The 19,848-nt window shown below is 42.3% G+C and overlaps 2 protein-coding genes across 5 annotated transcripts in view; both read right to left on the reverse strand.

Moving 5' to 3' along the window:
* The window catches only part of LOC139349095 (glycolipid transfer protein-like), a 39,223-nt gene extending 35,978 nt beyond the window's left edge, over positions 1 to 3,245 (reverse strand). Inside the window, exons 1-5 of one of the 2 annotated variants that reach the window (XR_011603434.1) lie at positions 3,016 to 3,245; positions 2,538 to 2,596; positions 2,265 to 2,398; positions 2,007 to 2,157; positions 780 to 1,885 (exon numbers count right to left, since the gene is read on the reverse strand). Coding sequence is in view for 1 of the 2 variants with exons in the window: in XM_070989592.1 (XP_070845693.1) it covers positions 1,703 to 1,885; positions 2,007 to 2,157; positions 2,265 to 2,398; positions 2,538 to 2,596; positions 3,016 to 3,118 (630 nt within the window). In the remaining variant the exon portion in view is untranslated. Of the gene's footprint in view, positions 1 to 381; positions 1,886 to 2,006; positions 2,158 to 2,264; positions 2,399 to 2,537; positions 2,597 to 3,015 lie in introns of those variants that run through there. The other variant, XM_070989592.1, reaches the window with a different exon arrangement.
* A 95-nt stretch (positions 3,246 to 3,340) lies between these two features.
* Positions 3,341 to 18,582, reverse strand: git2b (G protein-coupled receptor kinase interacting ArfGAP 2b). Of its 3 annotated transcripts, none has more exons than XM_070989585.1 (20): positions 18,385 to 18,582; positions 17,701 to 17,834; positions 17,421 to 17,533; positions 15,995 to 16,100; positions 15,337 to 15,423; positions 15,110 to 15,240; positions 14,041 to 14,135; positions 13,889 to 13,934; positions 13,535 to 13,583; positions 13,356 to 13,428; positions 13,154 to 13,251; positions 12,930 to 13,041; positions 12,278 to 12,429; positions 12,036 to 12,188; positions 9,557 to 9,766; positions 9,307 to 9,396; positions 8,626 to 8,708; positions 7,623 to 7,778; positions 6,369 to 6,432; positions 3,341 to 6,076 (listed from the first exon to the last, which is right to left on the reverse strand). In XM_070989585.1, exons 1-20 carry the CDS (start codon positions 18,434 to 18,436, stop codon positions 5,867 to 5,869), a joined length of 2,214 nt encoding a protein of 737 aa, XP_070845686.1. In that variant the 5' UTR covers positions 18,437 to 18,582; the 3' UTR covers positions 3,341 to 5,866. The 3 variants fall into 3 exon arrangements, with proteins under 3 accessions (XP_070845686.1, XP_070845685.1, XP_070845687.1); XM_070989584.1 differs by having other exon boundaries at positions 13,535 to 13,586; XM_070989586.1 differs by lacking the exon at positions 9,307 to 9,396 and having other exon boundaries at positions 13,535 to 13,586.
* Between the last annotated feature and the right edge of the window lie 1,266 nt (positions 18,583 to 19,848).

Below are 19,848 nucleotides of genomic sequence, written 5' to 3' on the forward strand. Positions count from 1 at the left end.
GCATTGGATGCGCTGTTGGGAATAAAACTGAGAGATTTTTTTTTTTTTTTTATCTGCAATGAGGTAATCAATTGAATATTGCAGAGCTAAAGGTCAGTGGCTTTGTCATTGAGGCTTTGTTGTAAATGATTTCCTGTCTTTAGCCTATTGTGTCCTGGCTTTGCTTGGAGCTTTTCCATCCTATCTATCAGTAAGGACAGGCCAGGCCGCTCTGCTGATAAACCTACAGGATTACAGACACGGTCCCCTTGCTCTCGCTCAGAGACGATTAGCTCAGCCTCGGCTCCTCTGGGAGAGGAACCAGAGCTACTCCAACCTCTGGGACACACTTCAGATAAGTAAGACTGGGCACAGAAAGAGGCGGGTTGATCTGGGGGATTAGGAGACATGAAGAAGAAGAGGGGATTTTCCTCTGATTTAATACTGAAAATTATGTTCAAAATCAACTGTATGAACATTATTTTCTGCAATTAACTTCAAATATTTCTGCTGAGAGCAAATCAAACTGAGGGCCACCAAAGCAGCTTCTGAAGTCACACAAATCTGCTCTTGTGAAAAGTATAAAAAGATTTTTTTATATAGAAACATTTAAGTTTTCAGCTAGCAAAGATGAACTGTATCTACATTTTTTAATCACTGAACATATGCAGCAGCTGCATCACAAACGTGATTAGAGACAAAAACAAGTAAACATCGCCACCTAGAGTGCAATTTATGAACTGTAACTTTGCAAGTTTTTATTGGTTAGTCATTCATCTGTGGTAACACTTCTTTTTTACTTGTTTAAGTTATACATTAAAATCTTGGGATTAAAAACGAATTTGATCAGAGATGATGATCCAGAAACAGCATATCTAAAAGTATAGACACCCTAAATGTGGATCTAATTAATAAATTATTAACCAACCTGCACATGATGTGCCGTCTCCTGAAATAAAAGCTAATGTTTGACGTTATCATGTTTGATTAAAAGACGTTAGGTCAGTTGAGAAATTAAAATAAGACAGCAAAAAGCAAACAGGACAATCAACCACACCCTCTTAATCAACACAGATATTCCACCCACTGCACACAGGTAAAGCCCTCAGAAAACTTCTGGCTAACTTTTGTAGGGAAATAGAATTACAAATATATTAATTCTGATCTTATGTATTCATTGAGTAACACCAAGGCACTAATTGGGTTTCAGCTATTAATATATACCTGTTGTTAAAATTACTAGTGGGGCCACTGGTCCCAGACTAACAGTGGAGGTAACTTGAGGGATCAGGAGGCAGAGAACGCCCGAATGTGAGGCATTAGCATAAATGGTTTCCTGTAATAACAGTGTTTACAGTCATGTATTCTTCTCCTGATGGAATAGGTGAACGCCACCTGTTAATGCTATAACGACTGCAGCCACCCACACAATAGCCTGATTCTGCTTAAGAGTGACAGCTGCACTGTTGCCGCAACAATCCTGCAATTACTCGAAAAGTATGACAACAAAAACACGATCTTCTGCTATGATGCTTGTTAAAATTTGAGGCATAATTTTAAGACCACATATGCTAATATTTAGCCAGGCACAATGAAAGCAAGAAATACCACACTGAAATAAGGGAAATAAAAACTCCCACTAAAAACACCTTGGAAAACTGGACCTTGCTGACCCCTGAGCATAAAGCCATGGGACACTTCAGCCTGGCCGTGTCCTGGGAGGTCAAACAGTGTAGTCCAGCTCTGCGTTCAGATTTGTGTACATCTCGTAGATGGCGTCCACAGTGGTACTGTAATTAACCAGGAACTGACGCACATTTGCCAGACAGTCCTCCTCTTTCACTTCCTCTCCTTTTGACAGAGCCTTGAGGAAGTTTGATCTGTATGGAGCTGCGAGTAACGCTGTCTGCAAATGGACAAAAATGTAAAATATAGAGTAAATACACGATAAGGGCACAAGATTAACAAGTACAATGTAATACACAATAAATGACTAAGCATAACAGGAAAGGGCACATTGTCCTCACTTGGAAAATCTTTTGAACAATCCAGCCATGGTATTTCTTGAGCGCTTGTTCGTAGGCTTTGATGATATTAACCCGAATGAGGTTGGGGTTGTTCTCATCCCTGTCTCCATCTGCCAAACTCTGCAGCAGGATCTGTATGAAACGGAGACCCCTGCAGGAGAGATACAGTATGACAATTAAAAAAAAAAGACTGCCTGCTGCAGTTCAGTAGCTCAAAGTTCAAAATCCAGTATGACATAACATTCAGTGAGCCCTCACCTTTTCAGCCACATCAGAGCCAATGTTGCTCCAACTTTAGGCCACTCGGCAGCATGGGCTTCTCGCTCTGCCACCACAATGTCCTGCAGGGTGACATACTTGGCAGGGTCCTTAAGATATACTCCTTTAATTTTCTGGGGGGAAAAAACATGCACATTTGGGTTTACATGAAGGAGCTGCACCACTCAGCTCACATTTAAACCTCTAACAGTGGGTTTAAAAAGCACCAGTGTACTAGGCAGAAGCATAAATGATGACAGATTGGTAACTTACCGTTATATTGCCATTAATGTCTGATTTGATGACTGAAAATACGGTTGATCCCAAGCAGTCTGAAAGAGAAACAGACATTTGAGAGCACGGCAATAAAATATGAATGACTTCATCACACGTCCTGGCCCAGAAGGGGTGAATACAAATCAGCCTTTACATGCTGCATACATGAGGGAGGGGGGTCAGTGAATGCACCGTTAAGGCACAATGGGGTCAATGTGTGCTCTGTTCAATGAGTAAACAAAGACTTTCTCTATAGGCTTCATGGCCGCAGCTGGTTCACATCCACACCGTGACCCAGCAGCCTCACTTCTGCTTCGTGTGAAACCGCCATGTCCTGCTATCAGACAAGTGTCAAGTAACATGTCATCAGAAACAAGTCAGAAACAAGTCAGCCAAGTCTGAACCGTGACAGCGCCAGCTCCGCGCCAACAGCGCCTCATCCACTTTCATCGAGCTCAGGTGGAGGCGTACTCACCGAAAAACGAAGGCAGATGCGAGACAGCCTCCAGGAACAACTTAGTGTCCACCGACTTGTCGGGAGGCAGCTCTCTGAACTGGTTCTCCAGTAAAAGAGACATGGTCCCGCCGTGTCGAAGCGGCGGCGGCGTCAGCAGCGGTGGCGGCAGCGAGCAGCTCTCGGCTGAAAAGAACCCGGAACTCTTTTCTTGTCAGCTGGGTGGGGAAGCGCCACCAGCCCCTATCACTTTCGTCCTTCTCCAACAGGTGGGAAATTATGCATGGGCGTGTTGAAAACCGCCGTGTGTCCGCGATACATGCACAGGAACACGACAGGGAGCTGATCGAGGTATGAATTATACTTTATTATAGCTAAGGCAGGGATTGTTTTCAACCACAGAGGCAGTGGGAGGCTAGAAGTTACAAAGGGTTCAATGTCAGGGTTGAGACCAGGGGTGGAAAGTAACTAAGTACACACACTTCTATTCATGGAACTCGTTCATGCACTTTTCAAAAGGAGACCATAATCTTAAAATCTTTACTTACTTACATTTCTAAGATTTTTTTCAAGGTTGCATTTTAGGCTACTTAATTAGTTTTGGATATGTAACGCTCTCATGGCCCAATCAGGATATTTGGTTTTTAACATAAAGATTTAAAGAGCCACCATGTAGGTTTTGAAAGAATAAACAACACATTCTTCCTCTTACAAATAAAAATTTGAACTCATATGCAATAAAATGCACTGCTGCTGAATTCATGACATTCAGGGGATTTGCCAAAACAGCCTCACTTGGTCTGGTATGACCAGTTAGCTTATGGTAGCTAATGCTAGCAAACTTTAATAATGCAGTACAGTGGACATGGTGACTTCTTTGCTTGAGCTGCTGTTACACTACATTTTGGCATTTACTGCTGAGCTACAGTGGCTGTTGTTGATTACAGAAGTTAGTTTACAACAAGTTAGCATCAACGAAAATGAAAGTAACTGGTGGCTAATCATAAGACATTAGTCTCATTAGCTGTGAAGAAAATAAAATCAAATTATAAGAAACTATTTTGGAAAAAAAATAGGTAAAAAGATCAGATCATCAGCAACAAATGCAAACTGCTAGACCATGAGACGTAGATGAAAAGTCACGAAAAAAAAGCAAGTAAGTGAGAAACTTTTAAGCCTTTTTGAAACTAACCGGACATTAATGGTGCAACAATATGCACTGAAGACGATTTAGAGACATTTTAATACGCATTTTATACAGTAGGCAGCCTTCTGAGAAAGCTCTCATACAAAGAAAAGATGTTCACTATTTTAGACATTATCTGCTCAGGGGACAGGTTGCATATTCATATTGAAATGGTTACAGTTGCACTGGCTCTGTTAATGCTGAGCAGATGTAACCAAGTAATTTGTAGCTGTCTTCAAGATGCTTTCTGCTTTTCACAGGCTACATTCACACACAGGCGATACTACCTCGACTTGAGTAATGTTGAATTATCTACACTCCACTTGTGCAACCTATTCTAGTTCTCTTTCCAACCCTGGTTTAACGTATCTGGCTTACAACAATAAGTGAGACATTAGACCCAACAGGTACTCTAAACTTTGCGGGTACATTTACTTAATCAGTGATTGTAAACCGTAGCTGTATGCATATGACCACAGGCAGCATCTAACACACTGGAGTTACAGCACCACAACAAATAAACAGAGATCACAAGTTGCCTCTAACTTCCTGCCAGCTGAGACGTCCCAAACCTCAGAACAAAAAGTTAGTCTGTGAGGAGCATCATGTTAAACCAAAGCTTATGAAAATAAACATTGATATTTTCTTAGAGGTATGACATACAGTTTATAAATAGAATAGCATTTGGATTATTTTGATAAAGAAATACATGGATACATACATCTTATATATTTGCATAATGCTATTAAAATTGATTCAAAATGGATTTCACACGGGCCATCGAGGCCGTCTCTCTCTCTCTCACACACTCACACGCAAACACATACGCACACACACACAATCAGAAGTATGGCTGTAATATCATAACTCCAAAAACTACTGATACTATACTTATAAACACATCTTCAACCGGAGCGGAGCGACTGAACAGTGAAATGAGCAGCTGGAGCTGCTGGATGGAATGAACGTTCGCACACTCTTGGTACTGCTGGCCTTACATGGTGCTCGATGCACTGAAGCTGTTTCTTTTTAGAAATCACAGTTTGCTTGCTAAACAAACATTTGAACTCTAAGCAAGTGGCATCACAATGACTCAAGATTAAAATACTGTTGCTGCATCTTAAAAACATTTAAGGAAAATATACTGATGTCACTGGTGGAGATGAGGGTTCATCTGTTCCGGTCCTTGATGTCAGGTGTCAGTGCAGACTTCTGGTCTGTGGCAGGGCAGCCATGCCTGACACCTGAACTCAAGCACCACAGCTGATAACCTCTATGGAGGAAAGTACAATGTAGAAGGCTCAACTGCTTGTTGTTCTAATTGCTTTATATATATATATATATATACACACACACACACACACACACACACACACACACACAACATTGCACTTTTGGAAACTGGATTGAACTGTTCTCTTTGTGAGGTAAAGAATGGTAACAGATCTGTCCTATGTCTCCTCCATTACTACCATAATACAAAAACAACTAAATAAATAAATGTTTTGATTTATCTGTAATTTTGCATGGTGCATCGTTTTTTGTTCAAGATTTTCCCACGTCAAGGAATGTGTGTGAGCGCTTCTACAGATTAAAATGGGGGGAAATGGTGTTAACACTGACGGAATTAGCAACATCATTGATGAACTGTATTTTGACTGTTTCAGGAATGTCTTTGGGTTTTAGTTAGTTGTTGTTTTCTTTGGTTGTCACAGTGACAAGTTGCTTGGCAGCTTTGGCAATGTCATAGGCGCACTGGATGACCTGCTGCGTGACCAGCTGGATGTCCGACGGGCAGGGGTTGTGCTCTGCCGCCTTCTGGCACTCTCCATGGAGCCGGCTGGCACTCGAAGTGAGCAGACACAGAGACCCTCGCACAGTCTCTGAGGACGGCCTCTGTGAGGGAAAGGGGGGGGGGGGGGGGGGGGTGATGGAGACTTGATAAGGGACTGACATGGCAGCGTCCATAAATAAACCCTCATTGTGCTCAGTAGGCTGTGTGTGTGTGTGAGTAAACTTAAAAAGAAGTAATCCAATAAATGGTAAACATGAAGCTTAGTAATGCAATGAACACAGCCTACTCAGTATTTACAGGTCTCTTTAGTTCCCCTTCCCCTGCTCAAACAAACAACAAATCCCTTAATTGCTCGGGGGAGGGACACCAAGCTGTTGGAGGGTGTCACCTTACCTTGGGAAACAGGGCGGCCATCTCTGTCACAGCATTGCAGATCTTTTCTGAACAAGGCAGGAAGCTGCGGGAGAGGGAGGCAACAGGCTCACTGGGTGGTCAAACGACTGTCATACATTATTTATCATTAAACTAAAAAAAGAGCACATTTCCTTTCTAACATGTTAAATTCTGATGCTTTGCTCAATAGCACAGCTTTTCAACCATAGACAAAGTGTCTACAAATATTACTGCTGTTTACACAACTTCAGCATGTCTAAGTAAAGCATTAGCAAGCCAGAGCCACTGTCTGTGTACTGTATTTGATTATGTAACTAAACATATGCATAGCAGTGGGGCAACTTTCCAGAAGAACCCAGAGATAACCAGCCAGGGTGAAGTGTGTCACGAAACCGCCAAAGATGAGCAAACGCAGCACTGGCTAGCAGACAGCGCGGTTGTTCAAGCTTCAAAATAATCAGTGGTAATTTCAGTGACACCCGATGAAACCAGAAATACACCATGACTTACACTCAAACAGAAACAAGGGTTTTTTTTGGCTGAAAAGACCAAGATCCTAACAGAGGAAGCCAAAAATCACACTGTGAGAGTCTGCATTACACCAGTGATACCTCGGAAAGAAGTACTGTCTATAGTTTCATATTAATACTATAACATCTGTGCACCGAGCAAGCCAACAAACATACCAAGCCAAGTCAGCTACAATATTCATCACAAAATTAAACAGAAAATAAAGTCATGATTTTCCAAAACAGGAAATTAATATATAGTTCACACAAGAAACCTCAGTGGCTAAACTAGCTCTGTGGATTTGGCTTTTCACAGGGGAACATGTGTGTTTCCTGTCAGCTGCACTTACAGACTGAAGGCCTACCCTCAGCAGACCCCCAGCACAGCATCTAAGGACAGAGGCCAATCAGAATCAGTGGCTCTTAATGCTGGCCCAGAGTGCTGCTGGTTTACTAAATTACTGCAATTGCTTTGCAACTCAGGTGTAAATCAGTCACTGGCTAGCTGGCTGAGACTGAATAAAACCCAGCAGGGTCCTGGGCCCTGAGGACAGCTACTGAAAACCACTGACCTAGAAGTATCTCAGACAGAGGATGAAACCTCATTTGCCCTCTTCAAAAGGATGACAGAAATACAGCCACGGCTGCAATATACAGAGTTCAAGCTGTGGCTTACAGCACATCAAATAATGACAAGATTTGACTGGAATATTTCTGAGTTAATTATCTATGAATCGTGAACTACCTTTCGTGTTTGGTCTCCTGGGCAGCTCTCAGAAGCTCCTGTATGTTCTTAGTGATCTGCTCTGTCTTACAGATGACATCCTCTGTGCATGGAAGGGTGGCATCTTCCTCCCCCTCCTCCCCCGGCTCCACTGCATCAGAGGCTGGAACAGGGCTGCTACAAATGAAAAGAAAATGACTTACAGCTGTGTGCATGGCAACTCATTAAGATACATGCTTATGTACTGTATCTCAACTATTAAACAGAGCTTTTAAAAAAAAAAAAGAGGAGAAAATTACAGGTGTTGCTCCGTCCATAACAAGTGAGGTTCCATTTTAAATAAGGATTCTCCCCCTGGTTTACAGCACATTGACTGAATTAAGTGAAACACGAGTCCCTGTGGTAAAACAAATGCAGCCTGGTTTGTACTTTGTATTTACAACATTGCAGCAGTTAAAGACTGAGAGTCTCAATTCAGTGGCTGTTTGGTTCATTCTAAACCAGGTCTTGATGAGACTGGAATTACAGCCTCTCCGCCGTATGCCTCCGCCACCCAGTCAAGCTGCAGCTTACATCCATCAAATATGGTTGTCCCTGCAAAGAAGCTACAAATTCTAAAACGTAGAGGACACGTCGGCTGGCAGCCCAAAAAAAGCGGAGAAAGAATTTCACTTGCATGGCGTGTGCAGTTCCCTCCCTGTAACTCTCTGTGTGCTGTGATGAATAAAGGTGATTTCTTCTTTCTTCTTCTTAAGGCTACTCGCTCTTGCTCATATGTCGATTTCTTTTGCAACTAGCAGCTTAAGTCAGACAGGTGAAAGTCCTTATATGTTAACTTAGTCCTGTGCAGCCCTGCTGTTCCAATCAGGGCCTCTTTCTGAACATCTGTCAGACCCAATATGAGTCTGGCTTCCTCCTCTCCCTTCATGTGACTTTGAACCCTGTAAGCTGCTGCAATGACATTATCATCTACAGCACCAGAAACAAGAAGAAAAAACTTCCCATTTATTTAACTTCTTCTTACCCAGTCTCCTCCAGCTCAGAGTGGTTGGGCGTAGTGTCGTAATCGTTCTCCAGCGTGATGCTCTGTCCTTCCAGGCTACAGCCCTACAGAGACATCACTGAATTACAATCAAACACAGTACACACTGTGCATGATGAGCACAAACATATTACCAGAGCAACGATGGGCACATACAAATCAGAACCATGCATTTCTGAAATCAAGGTCACAACATCAGATGTGATTTCAAAGCAGATGAAGAGAAAAAGAGAGGAAATACACAACCAGGTGCAATTAGTAGATGCGAAGGTAAACTGTGGGTGCACTTATCAGACACTAGAACTAATTAGCACATTGTGATGAGCCATTTCATCTACCTTTCACTGGTATTGGACTCTGCTGTCTGATCATTCGAACAGCTTTCTCTGGTAAAACATTTCATCATCACCTCTGATGACAACTTGAGCCAAAGCAGCTCTGGTTAAAGGTTCTCCGTGGACAAAAAGCTCGAGTTGTTCAGATCACTGAACTGAAGCAGAGGCACTGTGGTGCATGCAGGCAGGAAGGCAGGCCATACTGGTAAAAAAAGCAGTTTAAAAGACACAGGTCAGGAGAGAGAAGACTGTGGGGTCAAGCAGGGGGAAGGGTTTTCACCGTCCCCCGGGGGCTGCCTCTGAACCGAGGGGAACTTCAGTACTTAACCCTTCGAGATCTCTCATCCCACGACCAGGACAGGGGAGAGGGGAAGGTAGGGAGGGAGGAAGCAGCCGTTCCCAAAGGACCCCTCCCAATCTAGAAAGGGGTCAAACCAAGTTGAGCATACTCATATGGAGATGCAACGAATGAAATGATTGAATGAACGAATGAAAAACCAACACCAGCCCCAAGCCAGGCATCAGTATATTGTCTTGTGAGGACAATACAGCAGGAACAGTGGTGCCTCCGTGCTTACATTGGTTGGGAACGGTTGTAAAATGACTCCATCCTCGTGCCGGGCCGTTTCCGCTCGGTGGGGGTACGGCCTCGGACTAGAGCCCGTCTCATACATGGACATGGCGCGGCCTCCGCGGGGTGGATGTCGAGCGAAGGGACCCTGGAGCTGTTGTTGTCCGCTGGGGGTCTGCCATCGCAGTGTTGTGTTTTCAGTCTGCAGGGAGTTCAGCTGAAGAGAACAAAACATCTTTCAGTTCAACTGTAGCCGTGGACGATCACCTTACAAAGGCCCGGCCAGACATCAATAATAGAGAACGCAGCTCAGCCTGCAGGAGGACAGCCATTCCTCTACATCCATTTCATTGTCACCCACTCTTTTGTTTTTGGTTTCTCTTCAAAGTTTTCTAACAACAAAAGCTTTGCTGCTTCGACAAATGAAACGCTGACACTGCTTGTTGACACGACCTCCTGAAGTACGACCCCCTGAGAAACTGCCACGTCACAGGTTGCCCTTATTTACATTCCACTTAGAAACTGAAGAGAGTGATGGGAAACATGACTTTCAGCTTTCTGTCTCACAATCAGAGTCCACACTATAGTGTAAATTATCACAGAGTCAACAAACTTTTGGGATATAAGGTAAAGTACAAAGCGTATAAAGCATTGAGGGAAGTGCCATCGAGGGCATAGAGGGGTTAACAGGCTCACACAACAGCAGTGCTGTCCACAATGTGCTCCTTTTCTTTAGTCAATGTATCTGGCTATGACAATATACAAAACATGAATATTTGAAGCAGAGATTTTAAGGATTGTCTGCTTGTTATTGTCTTGGAGTTTCACCGCGTCAGCAATTGAGGCTTTGGTGGGTAGAAGAAGGGTGAGGACGATAAGGGACTGGAATGGCCACTTTTGTTAAGAAAAAAACGTCAGTATGGTTAAGAAGTAAATAAACCAGCAGGAGGAGGCAGCACATTGTGTTAACACTGTCTCTCAGCCAACTGAAGAGAGACAGAAAGTGGGCTGTGGAGTACTTTGAGGCATATGAGCAAAAACCAAAAGAAATACTGCCATCTCCCAAAATGGGAGCGTGGGTGACAAACCTTCTTGTCTTTTTTAGACACACGTTTTCTAAGCCTGCAAATTGGGTCTGTCCATAAGACGATGCATTTGGCAACATTATTAGCAACTGAGGACAGGCAAACTTCAACTAAATTTATCAGATCGCCAGAGGAATGATCCTGGAGCTGCCTGCGAGGGACTAGGACTCCATTTACATCACTTCATGTGTCCCGAACGAAACGGACAGTTATACAGTTGACATACATTTGAGACAGATTGAGATGACATTATCGAGTGTTGAAAAGGTCTAAATACAGGAGTTATTTGGCAGAAATAGATTTGACCAAAGAGACTTATTAGAATAATGAAATCAGGCACTGCTGTTGAGTTTTGAAGTGGTGGCAGACCTTAAAAAAACAAAAAACAAGTGAAACTGAAAAAACTTGCATGTCTAAATACCTCTGCGGCTAAGTGGGACTTTTTAGTGCTAATAAGAAATAAGGAACTGAATGTCGTGATGCATGGATCGATAAAAATAAAGATTGGTTGCTTGCTACATGCCTTCTGGAGGCGTCGCTGATCTAATTCAATGACATTTTTGTAATGGTGAGCACAGTGTTGATTACTGTGGTGACTCACCCACACTCAAACTCTTCCCATTGCAGCATTTAAGTGGTTTGCGACTGGATGTGGCGGTTTTATGGTTCTGTAGATATGCGATGAAGGATCATAATGTCCTCAGTGGTTACCATTTGTCGATTATTACTCTGTTCTTTTGGCATCTGACTCAGGACTCTGTGAATCCTCACTGTTTTAACCGCAAAGAGCTGGAACATCTGATCCGGTTTAGCCGTTTCGCTGAACTGCATAGCAGAGGAAGTCTGGTGATTTGTTAATTATTACCACAGGAATTTTACCCCATCCAGAAACACAGCAGCCATTTTCTCTGCTGCAGCACTCGTAGGGAAGAATTTGAAAAATGAAATTACAACAAGTATAGGGTAATGGCCTTCTGCGGGATTTTCATCCATTTATATGTCAAAAACTGGTCTTCAGCGCTGTATAATTCACACACAGTATAATTTCAAGGAGGGAAGAGGCTGAGTGTCTGACACACTCAAACTGGCATGACCTGAACATAAATTACTAATGTCCCTGGGTGAAACCACATTTCTAAATGTCTCTGGTAACATGGAGAGGGATCAAATCTTGCACACACAATTTTAATATTTTAACACAAACTGTGTTTTGGAGTCAAGAGGAAAGAAAGGATACAAACGTGGCGAGTATCAGAGAGGATGTAAATACCATTAATCCAGAATAAAGTGACCTCTAACTACGGATCTTGAAATATTAATGTGTATCTACCATCTAATTAAAGAGATGGAAATCAATCTGCAGTGCAAATCCCACTTTGCTCATCAGGTGAATTTACTAACCTTGCCCTGCATCAGCCGCAGCTCTTCACTGAGATGACAGTTGACTTTAAGAAGCTGTTGTATTTTGGCTTCTGATGCAGTGAGCGCGCTCTTCACCTCCATAAACTCCTGCACTGTGATTGGTCCGTCGGACAGGTCAGAAGACTCCGAGCTCTGTGGCAGAACATGTTGCGTAGGGCAGGATTCATTTCATCGGTTTAAAAAGTAAAGCAAGATTTATTTTAATATCTCAAAAAATGTACCTTGGTCCGTCTATCATTGCAGCTGTCCCCACACGTGGCCTCTTGCACTGGATCTTCATCTGATGCCACACTATCATAATCCGGCTGGTCGTTGTCCTGGCTCTCACTATTATGGCAACTATCTATTCCCTGAAGGATGAGCTCCACATTGTCTGCAGGCAGACCACCAGATCAAAGCATTAGAGATCAAACAGGGCCTGCTGGCTACAGGCAGCGGCATAAATCAAATAGCTAAGGCGCACATTTAATTTTGCATTTACTGACTTCTTCATTAGTCCTAACAATCTTCCTTTAGTATGCACAAAGAAGAAAACAAGCTGTGATGTGGTTTGCTGTTATTTACAGCTTTACAGTTTTCATGATTAAATCCCCAATGCACAATCTGTGTTTGGCTACGTTTCTGCTCAAACATCAGTACATGTGGTCCATATTCTAACTGTGGCCTATGTAGCTGAGCCATATGGTCCACGTTTAAGTGCAAAATCAAATACTGACTTTCTGCAACAACCAATTTAGCCTTTCTTCACCGCCTACTGGCTGTTTTCCACCTATCTTCGTGTATATGCTAAGGAACACATTTACTAAATTACTAAGTACATTCACAAGGAAATTCAAGGTCCGTTAGAAATAGAAACTGAAAGACATTCTGCACCTTTGGGACTTTCACAGGAATTACCCCACTGCCGTCGTTTCGCATCAGTTAGGATATCGATGACCAGGGTGGCAAATTCATGAGCGCTAAACCTTGCCAATTTTTGACGACCCTGAGACAGCGAATGCATCAAAACACAAACAAGTATGGCAACACTGTTAAATCCAGTATTCACACAACAGATTGAAGAGTACACAGGGGTCAGCAGTGGTGCATTCACTTGCCTGGTTTCTGGTAGATGAGTACTCTGGATTGACAGGCAGAAAAGGCACAACTGTGGTGTCGGTGACAAGTGTGCTGTGGTTCTGAGTGGCCAACCACACTGGAGAAACACAGAATAACATTCACATAACAGAAGATAGAAATCAAAATGCAGACATGAACAGCATTATATTTATCATGCATCTACTATTCTTAGAGTTTCACCTGCGTCTGTTTCTCGTCTGTCAACTTCATCATAAACATCCATGGCAAGTTCTTCAAACTGGTGGTTACTTAGCTGCAACAAAATGACACAGAATTACTGAGTCACCTCAAAACAACTGAACAGCGGCTTAATAAGAGAAGGAACTTTGGACCTCAAGCCACATGGAGAAATGTCTCACCGACTGCAGCTTCTTCTTTGCAGCTTTTGCAAACTCTGACAAATCCAAGCTGCTTTGGATGAAAAATTCAAATTGATTATTTTTCTGCCGACAAAATTATGAACAAACAGAGAGGCACACACAAAGTTAAAACAAAAACACTTACTTATTTCTTACCCATCAAAAGAATGCAGCATAGGAAGAATAAGATTGGAATTATTTTGTGAACAAAGAGCAAAAGTAAAAATACAGCACTGGCTAGCAGCCTGGAGAGCTGATGACGACGCTTTATTTCTGTGCATGACAAGATCTCAACTTTTGTGACTAACAGATGTAAAACAAAACCCCTCCTACGACTTAAAGCATAACTTTTACCTGTCTGCCATCTGTGGGATGATGAAGTGTTGTCCGTTTCTGTGATCTACAACACAATGAGGACATGAGAGAGAGCAACGACCACAGAAAAAAAAGAAAGAACATGAGCTCTAAAATGCCATGTGGCAGCTACGCTTGATGTGCCGACTTACCCGGTCGTCTACCACAAAGGTAAAATGTTAACCGGTCAGTGAGTTCATACTGTATCTCCACTAGCCTTTCTGCCAGCTCCTGATGTCCAGCTTGTCTGCACAGATTAGGAATAAAAGGTCATGTTCCAGAAAGATGGCCCGGTACTAAAGCTAAAGACTGCCTCAGGTAGAATACCTTTAAATTAAACCCCTGGCAAAAGTTCACAAAAACAATACATTTCTTATTAAGAGTACAGAGCTGGTTTGATTTAGTTGAAGCTCTGTGGGTGTGAGCTGGCCAGTCATGTTTAGATGGATGTCTTTAAGTTTAACAAGGCAGTGATTCTTTAGCTCACATGTCTCTTCAATGCAGATAGTTTCTATTTTTTATTTCAAGCCTTCATTCCCACGTTTGCTAAACTAGTCGAGCTGAGTCAGCTAACACACTGAGTTTTTCCTTCCTCTCCTGCCTCACTTAGTCATACTCTTATTGAACTGGTCAGACTGATAAATGCAATGGGCCTGTGTCTATTGTTCACTGTAGTGTGAGGCATGCTAAATATCTTAGCTATTCGAGCTGGAGACTTTTTTTTTCAGCTTCTAAGTTGCTTTTCTACCCATTTCTACCCGTTTCTGCCACTTTCGTTTTCAGCCATAGCCTGCAACATTTCCTCATTAACACCCTTACATATAAATAGTACACATTTTTGACAGCTTGTTTCTGTGTACACGCTTAAATCTCCAAAGGATGTGTATCATTTCCTGTAACACAGGCACCAGTGAGCTGGGCTGTGCCTGTTAAGGCAACACTTGCAGACACACTGCAGGCTATGTGAACCACAACAATAGTAAAAACTGTTGGCAGTCTGCTATGTTTTCTATATAGCCCACACAGTGAGATTAAACCACAGCGCTCACCAGAGATCATGTGTGACAGCGGTGGCCTATGAACTTGCTTAGCTCTGACTTCAACGCTTCAAAACAATATTTTCCTTATTGTTGCATCTCTAAAATCACAATGTGTTAGTAAGCATGTTGGTACACACTTTAGTGACAGAAGGATAAATTTAAATCATAGGCCCTGTTTTACCTTGCATAATCAATGGGGGTCTTTCCACTGGAGTCCAGAGCCCCGGGATCAGCTCCATAAACTGCCAACAGTTCTGCTTGTAACATTTGTCCTGCTTTTGCTGCTATGTGTAGTGGGGTGTTTCCTTTCTCCTGTTGTCACAAAAAAACAACACAGTTTATTAGTATTAACTTAACGTAAACTCCACAAATGTTTTATTTGTCTTTTGCTAATTCCACTACACTTACTGGATGGAAGAAGTTGGCCTGTGCTCCTAAAGATAAGAGTCTTAGGCAGGTCTCCAGATTGCCAGTCCGTACACTGGAATGGAGTTGCTGAAAGGAGATCGACAAGCAGTTTGTTTTAAGCTGATTGTGAAGATAGACTTGCCCAGACCTGATGGATATAATGCATTATTCTGCTAGAAACTGAAATTAGTGCACACGAGGGAGGCACACTAGGCATTATTTTAAAATGTTGCACAGATATGACAAAATAAGTTATGGGTGCATTTAACTACATTCACTTTTCTCTTCAGACAGCCTACACCAGTTGACAGTCACAGTTGCAGTGTGACAAGTGCAAGAACATGTGAATGGCAGCTGCACAAAGCTCCACTGAACAATAAATATCGATGTCCAAACAAGCCAAACATTTCTTAACTTAGAAGGAAGTGGTCAGCTAATCGAAGTTAAAAACCAAAAATGGCAAACCAAGCCAGTGTAAATTGTGGTATTCAGAGGACACATGTCTGACTTAATCTCACCACATCGCCATCGGCTTCACCACAAGAAGCTTTTGCATGGGACAAGGTTGGGTTATTCTTATGCATAAAAAATGTTGGGAAAGGGAGAATGCAGAGAAGTTCAAAAACCACACAAGACCCAAAAACAGAGCATTTCCCACCTTGCTGAGGTCTTTTGCTGTTACGCTGTCATCCTCACGACAAGGCATCCGATGGACGTACGCCAGCATCTGATACTTGGCCTTGATGAACTCTGTCTTGTTTGGACTGGAAACAATAAAAGATGCTCACATTTAAAACCATGAAAATCTGAACCATCAGTGCTATGTTCAAGCATTACCACATCCCATAATCAACTTTATATGTCTGTTTGAGACACACAGCATTCAGAGCATATCTCAACTGGGGATCTTTTGATGTCTAATATTGAAATCAGACACAAGATCTTCACATTTCTCAATAAAATAATACACTATACCACATCACAGGAAAAAAGTATTTTGCCAGAAACTCCCCTCTCTTGCTAGAAGTGTTACAAAATGTGGAAGATATTCACACCCAAACTCTGAGTATATCTGTCCTTCCTCTCTGTCATATGACCAGTTTTAACTCTGTTGATCTCTAACAGACTACAGCACAGTATGTGTTACTGGAGAAGCCAAAAACAAGGCCTAACTTTGTTTTTTACAATAAACAACAAGAAAATGCCACCCTTTGTCCTAATGTCAATGCTCGAATACTTCCTTGTTTTGTTAATAAAGGAAGTTGACACAGCTGCATTGTCCATGTCTGACCGTTCAGCGACATACAGCCCTGCAAATAGTTCCTGAACCATCAGAAATACAATCCCCACAAAGGGACCTTTTTCGACACCTGGAGCTATCCAAGAGGGACTCAATTTAGTTCTGTCTCCTCCGATTTGAAACGCAGGTTTAGTTACAGAGTTCATCAAAAGTCTCTAAGTCCCCTGCGGTGGAAATACACAATAAGAGAGCATTCATCTTGAAACTTTTATTTGAGATCAAGGATAGCTGCCTCGTGTCTGGTGCCATGCGTGCTCTCCAATTGTTTCTCTCCGTTGTCTGGTGATTGAATGTGTTTGCTCTCAGTGTGAGGGTCGGACTCAACATGGCTGTGTTTATACATGGCTGGCTGTTTATCTTTACTCCACCAGCCAGACACCAGACGGACACTGTGTTTACACCTGGCAGTGGATGTGGGCGACTGCATCACATCTCTCATTTTGTTTTTTTGTTGTTGGGTTACAGCGCATACAATCACTCAGTTCATCAACACATTTGTCAAATCAGTCCCAGATAGCAAAAATGATTTGGATATTGCAACTTTCGTTTAACTGAACATTCATTTTGTTGCGAATTTCCCTATCTGCACAATCAAATCACATCATTTCTTAAAGTTACTCGAGACTGACGGGCCCTGAGTCATGCTCGTGGTACAGAGGGCCAATTGTGCATGTTCACTGACCTTAACTATGAAAATCAATTTAGCCAATAGAGCTTTATATCAAAGTGCAAACAAGCATACCAAAATCAGCAGTGACACATGAAAATCCTTAAAAGCACTTACTGAACTCTGTCCTGGGGGTTGGCTTTGCGCTTTCCACTCACTGAAGAGGAAGGGTCCAGAAGGCTATGCTCCCATATGGAATTAGCTCCATTGCCGTACAGCGTCTGGACCATCTAAAACATGAAACCACATGTCCATTTCCATTATATGAAAGGCTGCTCTAGTCTAGTCAATTGATGATGTGTCTGATTGTGTAACCACTGTATCATGATACATAGATTCTACCCATTTGCATCTGGATGCTTGGTGTATTATGGGGTGTACATCCCTGTCTCCTCACCTGCAACTGGGAGGATGGCCATGGAGAATGAGTCAGATGTCTGACTTGGGAGCTGTGTCGCCCCAGACCTCGATGGATGCTGCAGCACTCATCGCAGATCAACACACCCCTGTTGACAGAGGCCCAGCGTGGCTCTAGAATGAGATGCAAATGTCAGTTAACCGAATATAATGAGGTTAACTTACACAAAACCTTAAACTGAAGCTTTTATGATAATTGAACAATTCTAAACAGGCGTGCTATTCGCTAACTGCGAGCGACAAATAAAATATACAGGTTAGTTGCTTCCTAATCTCTTCGACACATCCAAAATCACAATCACAAATGCAGCCAGGCGTGGGTCTGTTGTGAAGCAACATTAGCAACTTGTTGTCTGGCTAACGAAAGAAGCTAATTCATCTGATTGAGTTAACCAAACGTTAACGTTTGACTCCGAAGACAATTCAAGCCAAGAGTTCCAGAATCAGACAAGTTAATGTGGAAACACAGACACGGCATATATTAACAAATATTTCTACAGGAAGAAAATTTACAATCGTTACAATTTATGGTGGCTATTTACCTAATTTACAGCTAGTTACCAGCGTTTGGAAAGGTTAACCGGGTTAGCTAACTGGACGTACATTGTAGTAAGGGCTAGCTGGCTAGCTAGGCAGCTAAAGCTAGCTTGTTTGACATCATTACCCAGGGCACTGCAATCAGCGCAGACCTCTCTGCTTCGTACGCGCTTTGACATCCCTCAACAGAAAACCGTCGAGTCCAGAAAAGGACAAATAAATGTAAGATGCGTTCCAGCTCAGCTCGACAAAGATAAGGCAGCGCAGTCCGCCCTAGCAGATAGTATTTCGCGATTCTAGCAGGCAGAGTAACTGTGCTCGTCTGCCCTCCCTGTTGAACAAAGCCGTGTCCCATTCCAACACTCACACAGCCTCCTCGGTGCCTCCTTGTCCGCTTACTTCCTTCCTTCCTCATCAAGGGAACTAGCTGCTTACCCTATGCGACAATATATCGACCAGCTAACCACTAAGAAGGGCGTATGTGATAAGTACAGTGTGTGTTGTATGTGGATGTGTGTTGGTCAATCTGTGGCCTATAGCTCACAAGTTTTTATCATTAATCTTAGTTTAAAAACATGAACATCTGCTGTTGGGTGTTTCACAAAGTAAAATTTCACCACATCTCAAGTGCAACAATGAGGTAGTCCTACTTTCTTGGAATATTTGTACATTATGCAACTTTAAAATTCTATAGTGCCAGATTTATAAGGGAGTTATTGTAATTTTACTCCACTGCAGTTATCTGACTGCTAGTGATGATGGTCACTGCAGATTTTACACTCTATGATCATCTTATAAAGTATGAGACATTATTAAATATGAAAGCACCCAATATTATATTAAATAGCCGTGTAAAAATGTCCAATGCCCAATGACCAGCTATGACTTCAAAATGCTGCTTGCACATTAGTATTAGTGATTAGTCATATTTAACTCTCTAAATGCTTTGCTGATTAATACCGATCATTTAGGATCTGAATACTTAAACAACTGCTCTCCAATTTATGTGCCAGTTCACCAAAAAGGCATTTAAATCATGCCCATGTACCAACTTAATTTCTACTCATTGTATTTAATACTATCTATTTAAAATCCTCTTGTCCTCTTCCTCTCTGGTTTACCTATCACTTATATAGCGAACACCTCCACATGTACAAAATACGTCCTGTGTATCCTAGAGCTCACTGCCCGTTCATGTCAACTCTTGCTCCAAGATGATCCAAGCATATAACATGGAATCACACTGCCTCATATACTGCCATGGCATCTCCAGTCACAAGATCCAATCAAGGTGGATTGAAGTTGGACCAGTCTGCGGTGAAAGAGGCTAAGTGCATCCAGCCCAACGACAGTCTGAAAACCTTTCACTCACACCAGGCTTATCATTTCCTTGCTGATGGGGAATTTAGATTGTGTGTGCTCCGGTTCTGTTCATTCATGGTGGTGTTTATATGAGTTAAATGAGGAAATGATCTTGGCTGATATCTGCAATCTATGAACAAGACTTCCGTCTCTTTTAATTTCAGGTTGTGGCTAGTATCAGTGTCATAAATACTCACTGACTCTCATTTCAGCGGGGTATCAGGCATCA

The sequence above is a fragment of the Chaetodon trifascialis genome, chromosome 20 (genome assembly GCF_039877785.1).
Source record: "Chaetodon trifascialis isolate fChaTrf1 chromosome 20, fChaTrf1.hap1, whole genome shotgun sequence".
NCBI lineage: Eukaryota > Metazoa > Chordata > Actinopteri > Chaetodontiformes > Chaetodontidae > Chaetodon > Chaetodon trifascialis.

Excerpts from the sequence above, each read along its gene's own strand:
- git2b (XM_070989584.1), bottom strand. The coding sequence starts at position 18,436 with ATGTCAAAGCGCGTACGAAGCAGAGAGGTCTGCGCTGATTGCAGTGCC. Across the intron at positions 13,252-13,355 it reads CAGACGAGAAACAGACGCAG|TGTGGTTGGCCACTCAGAAC; the intron begins GTGAAACTCTAA and ends GTGTTTCTCCAG. Across the intron at positions 9,767-12,035 it reads TGCGGCTGATGCAGGGCAAG|CTGAACTCCCTGCAGACTGA; the intron begins GTTAGTAAATTC and ends TGTTCTCTTCAG.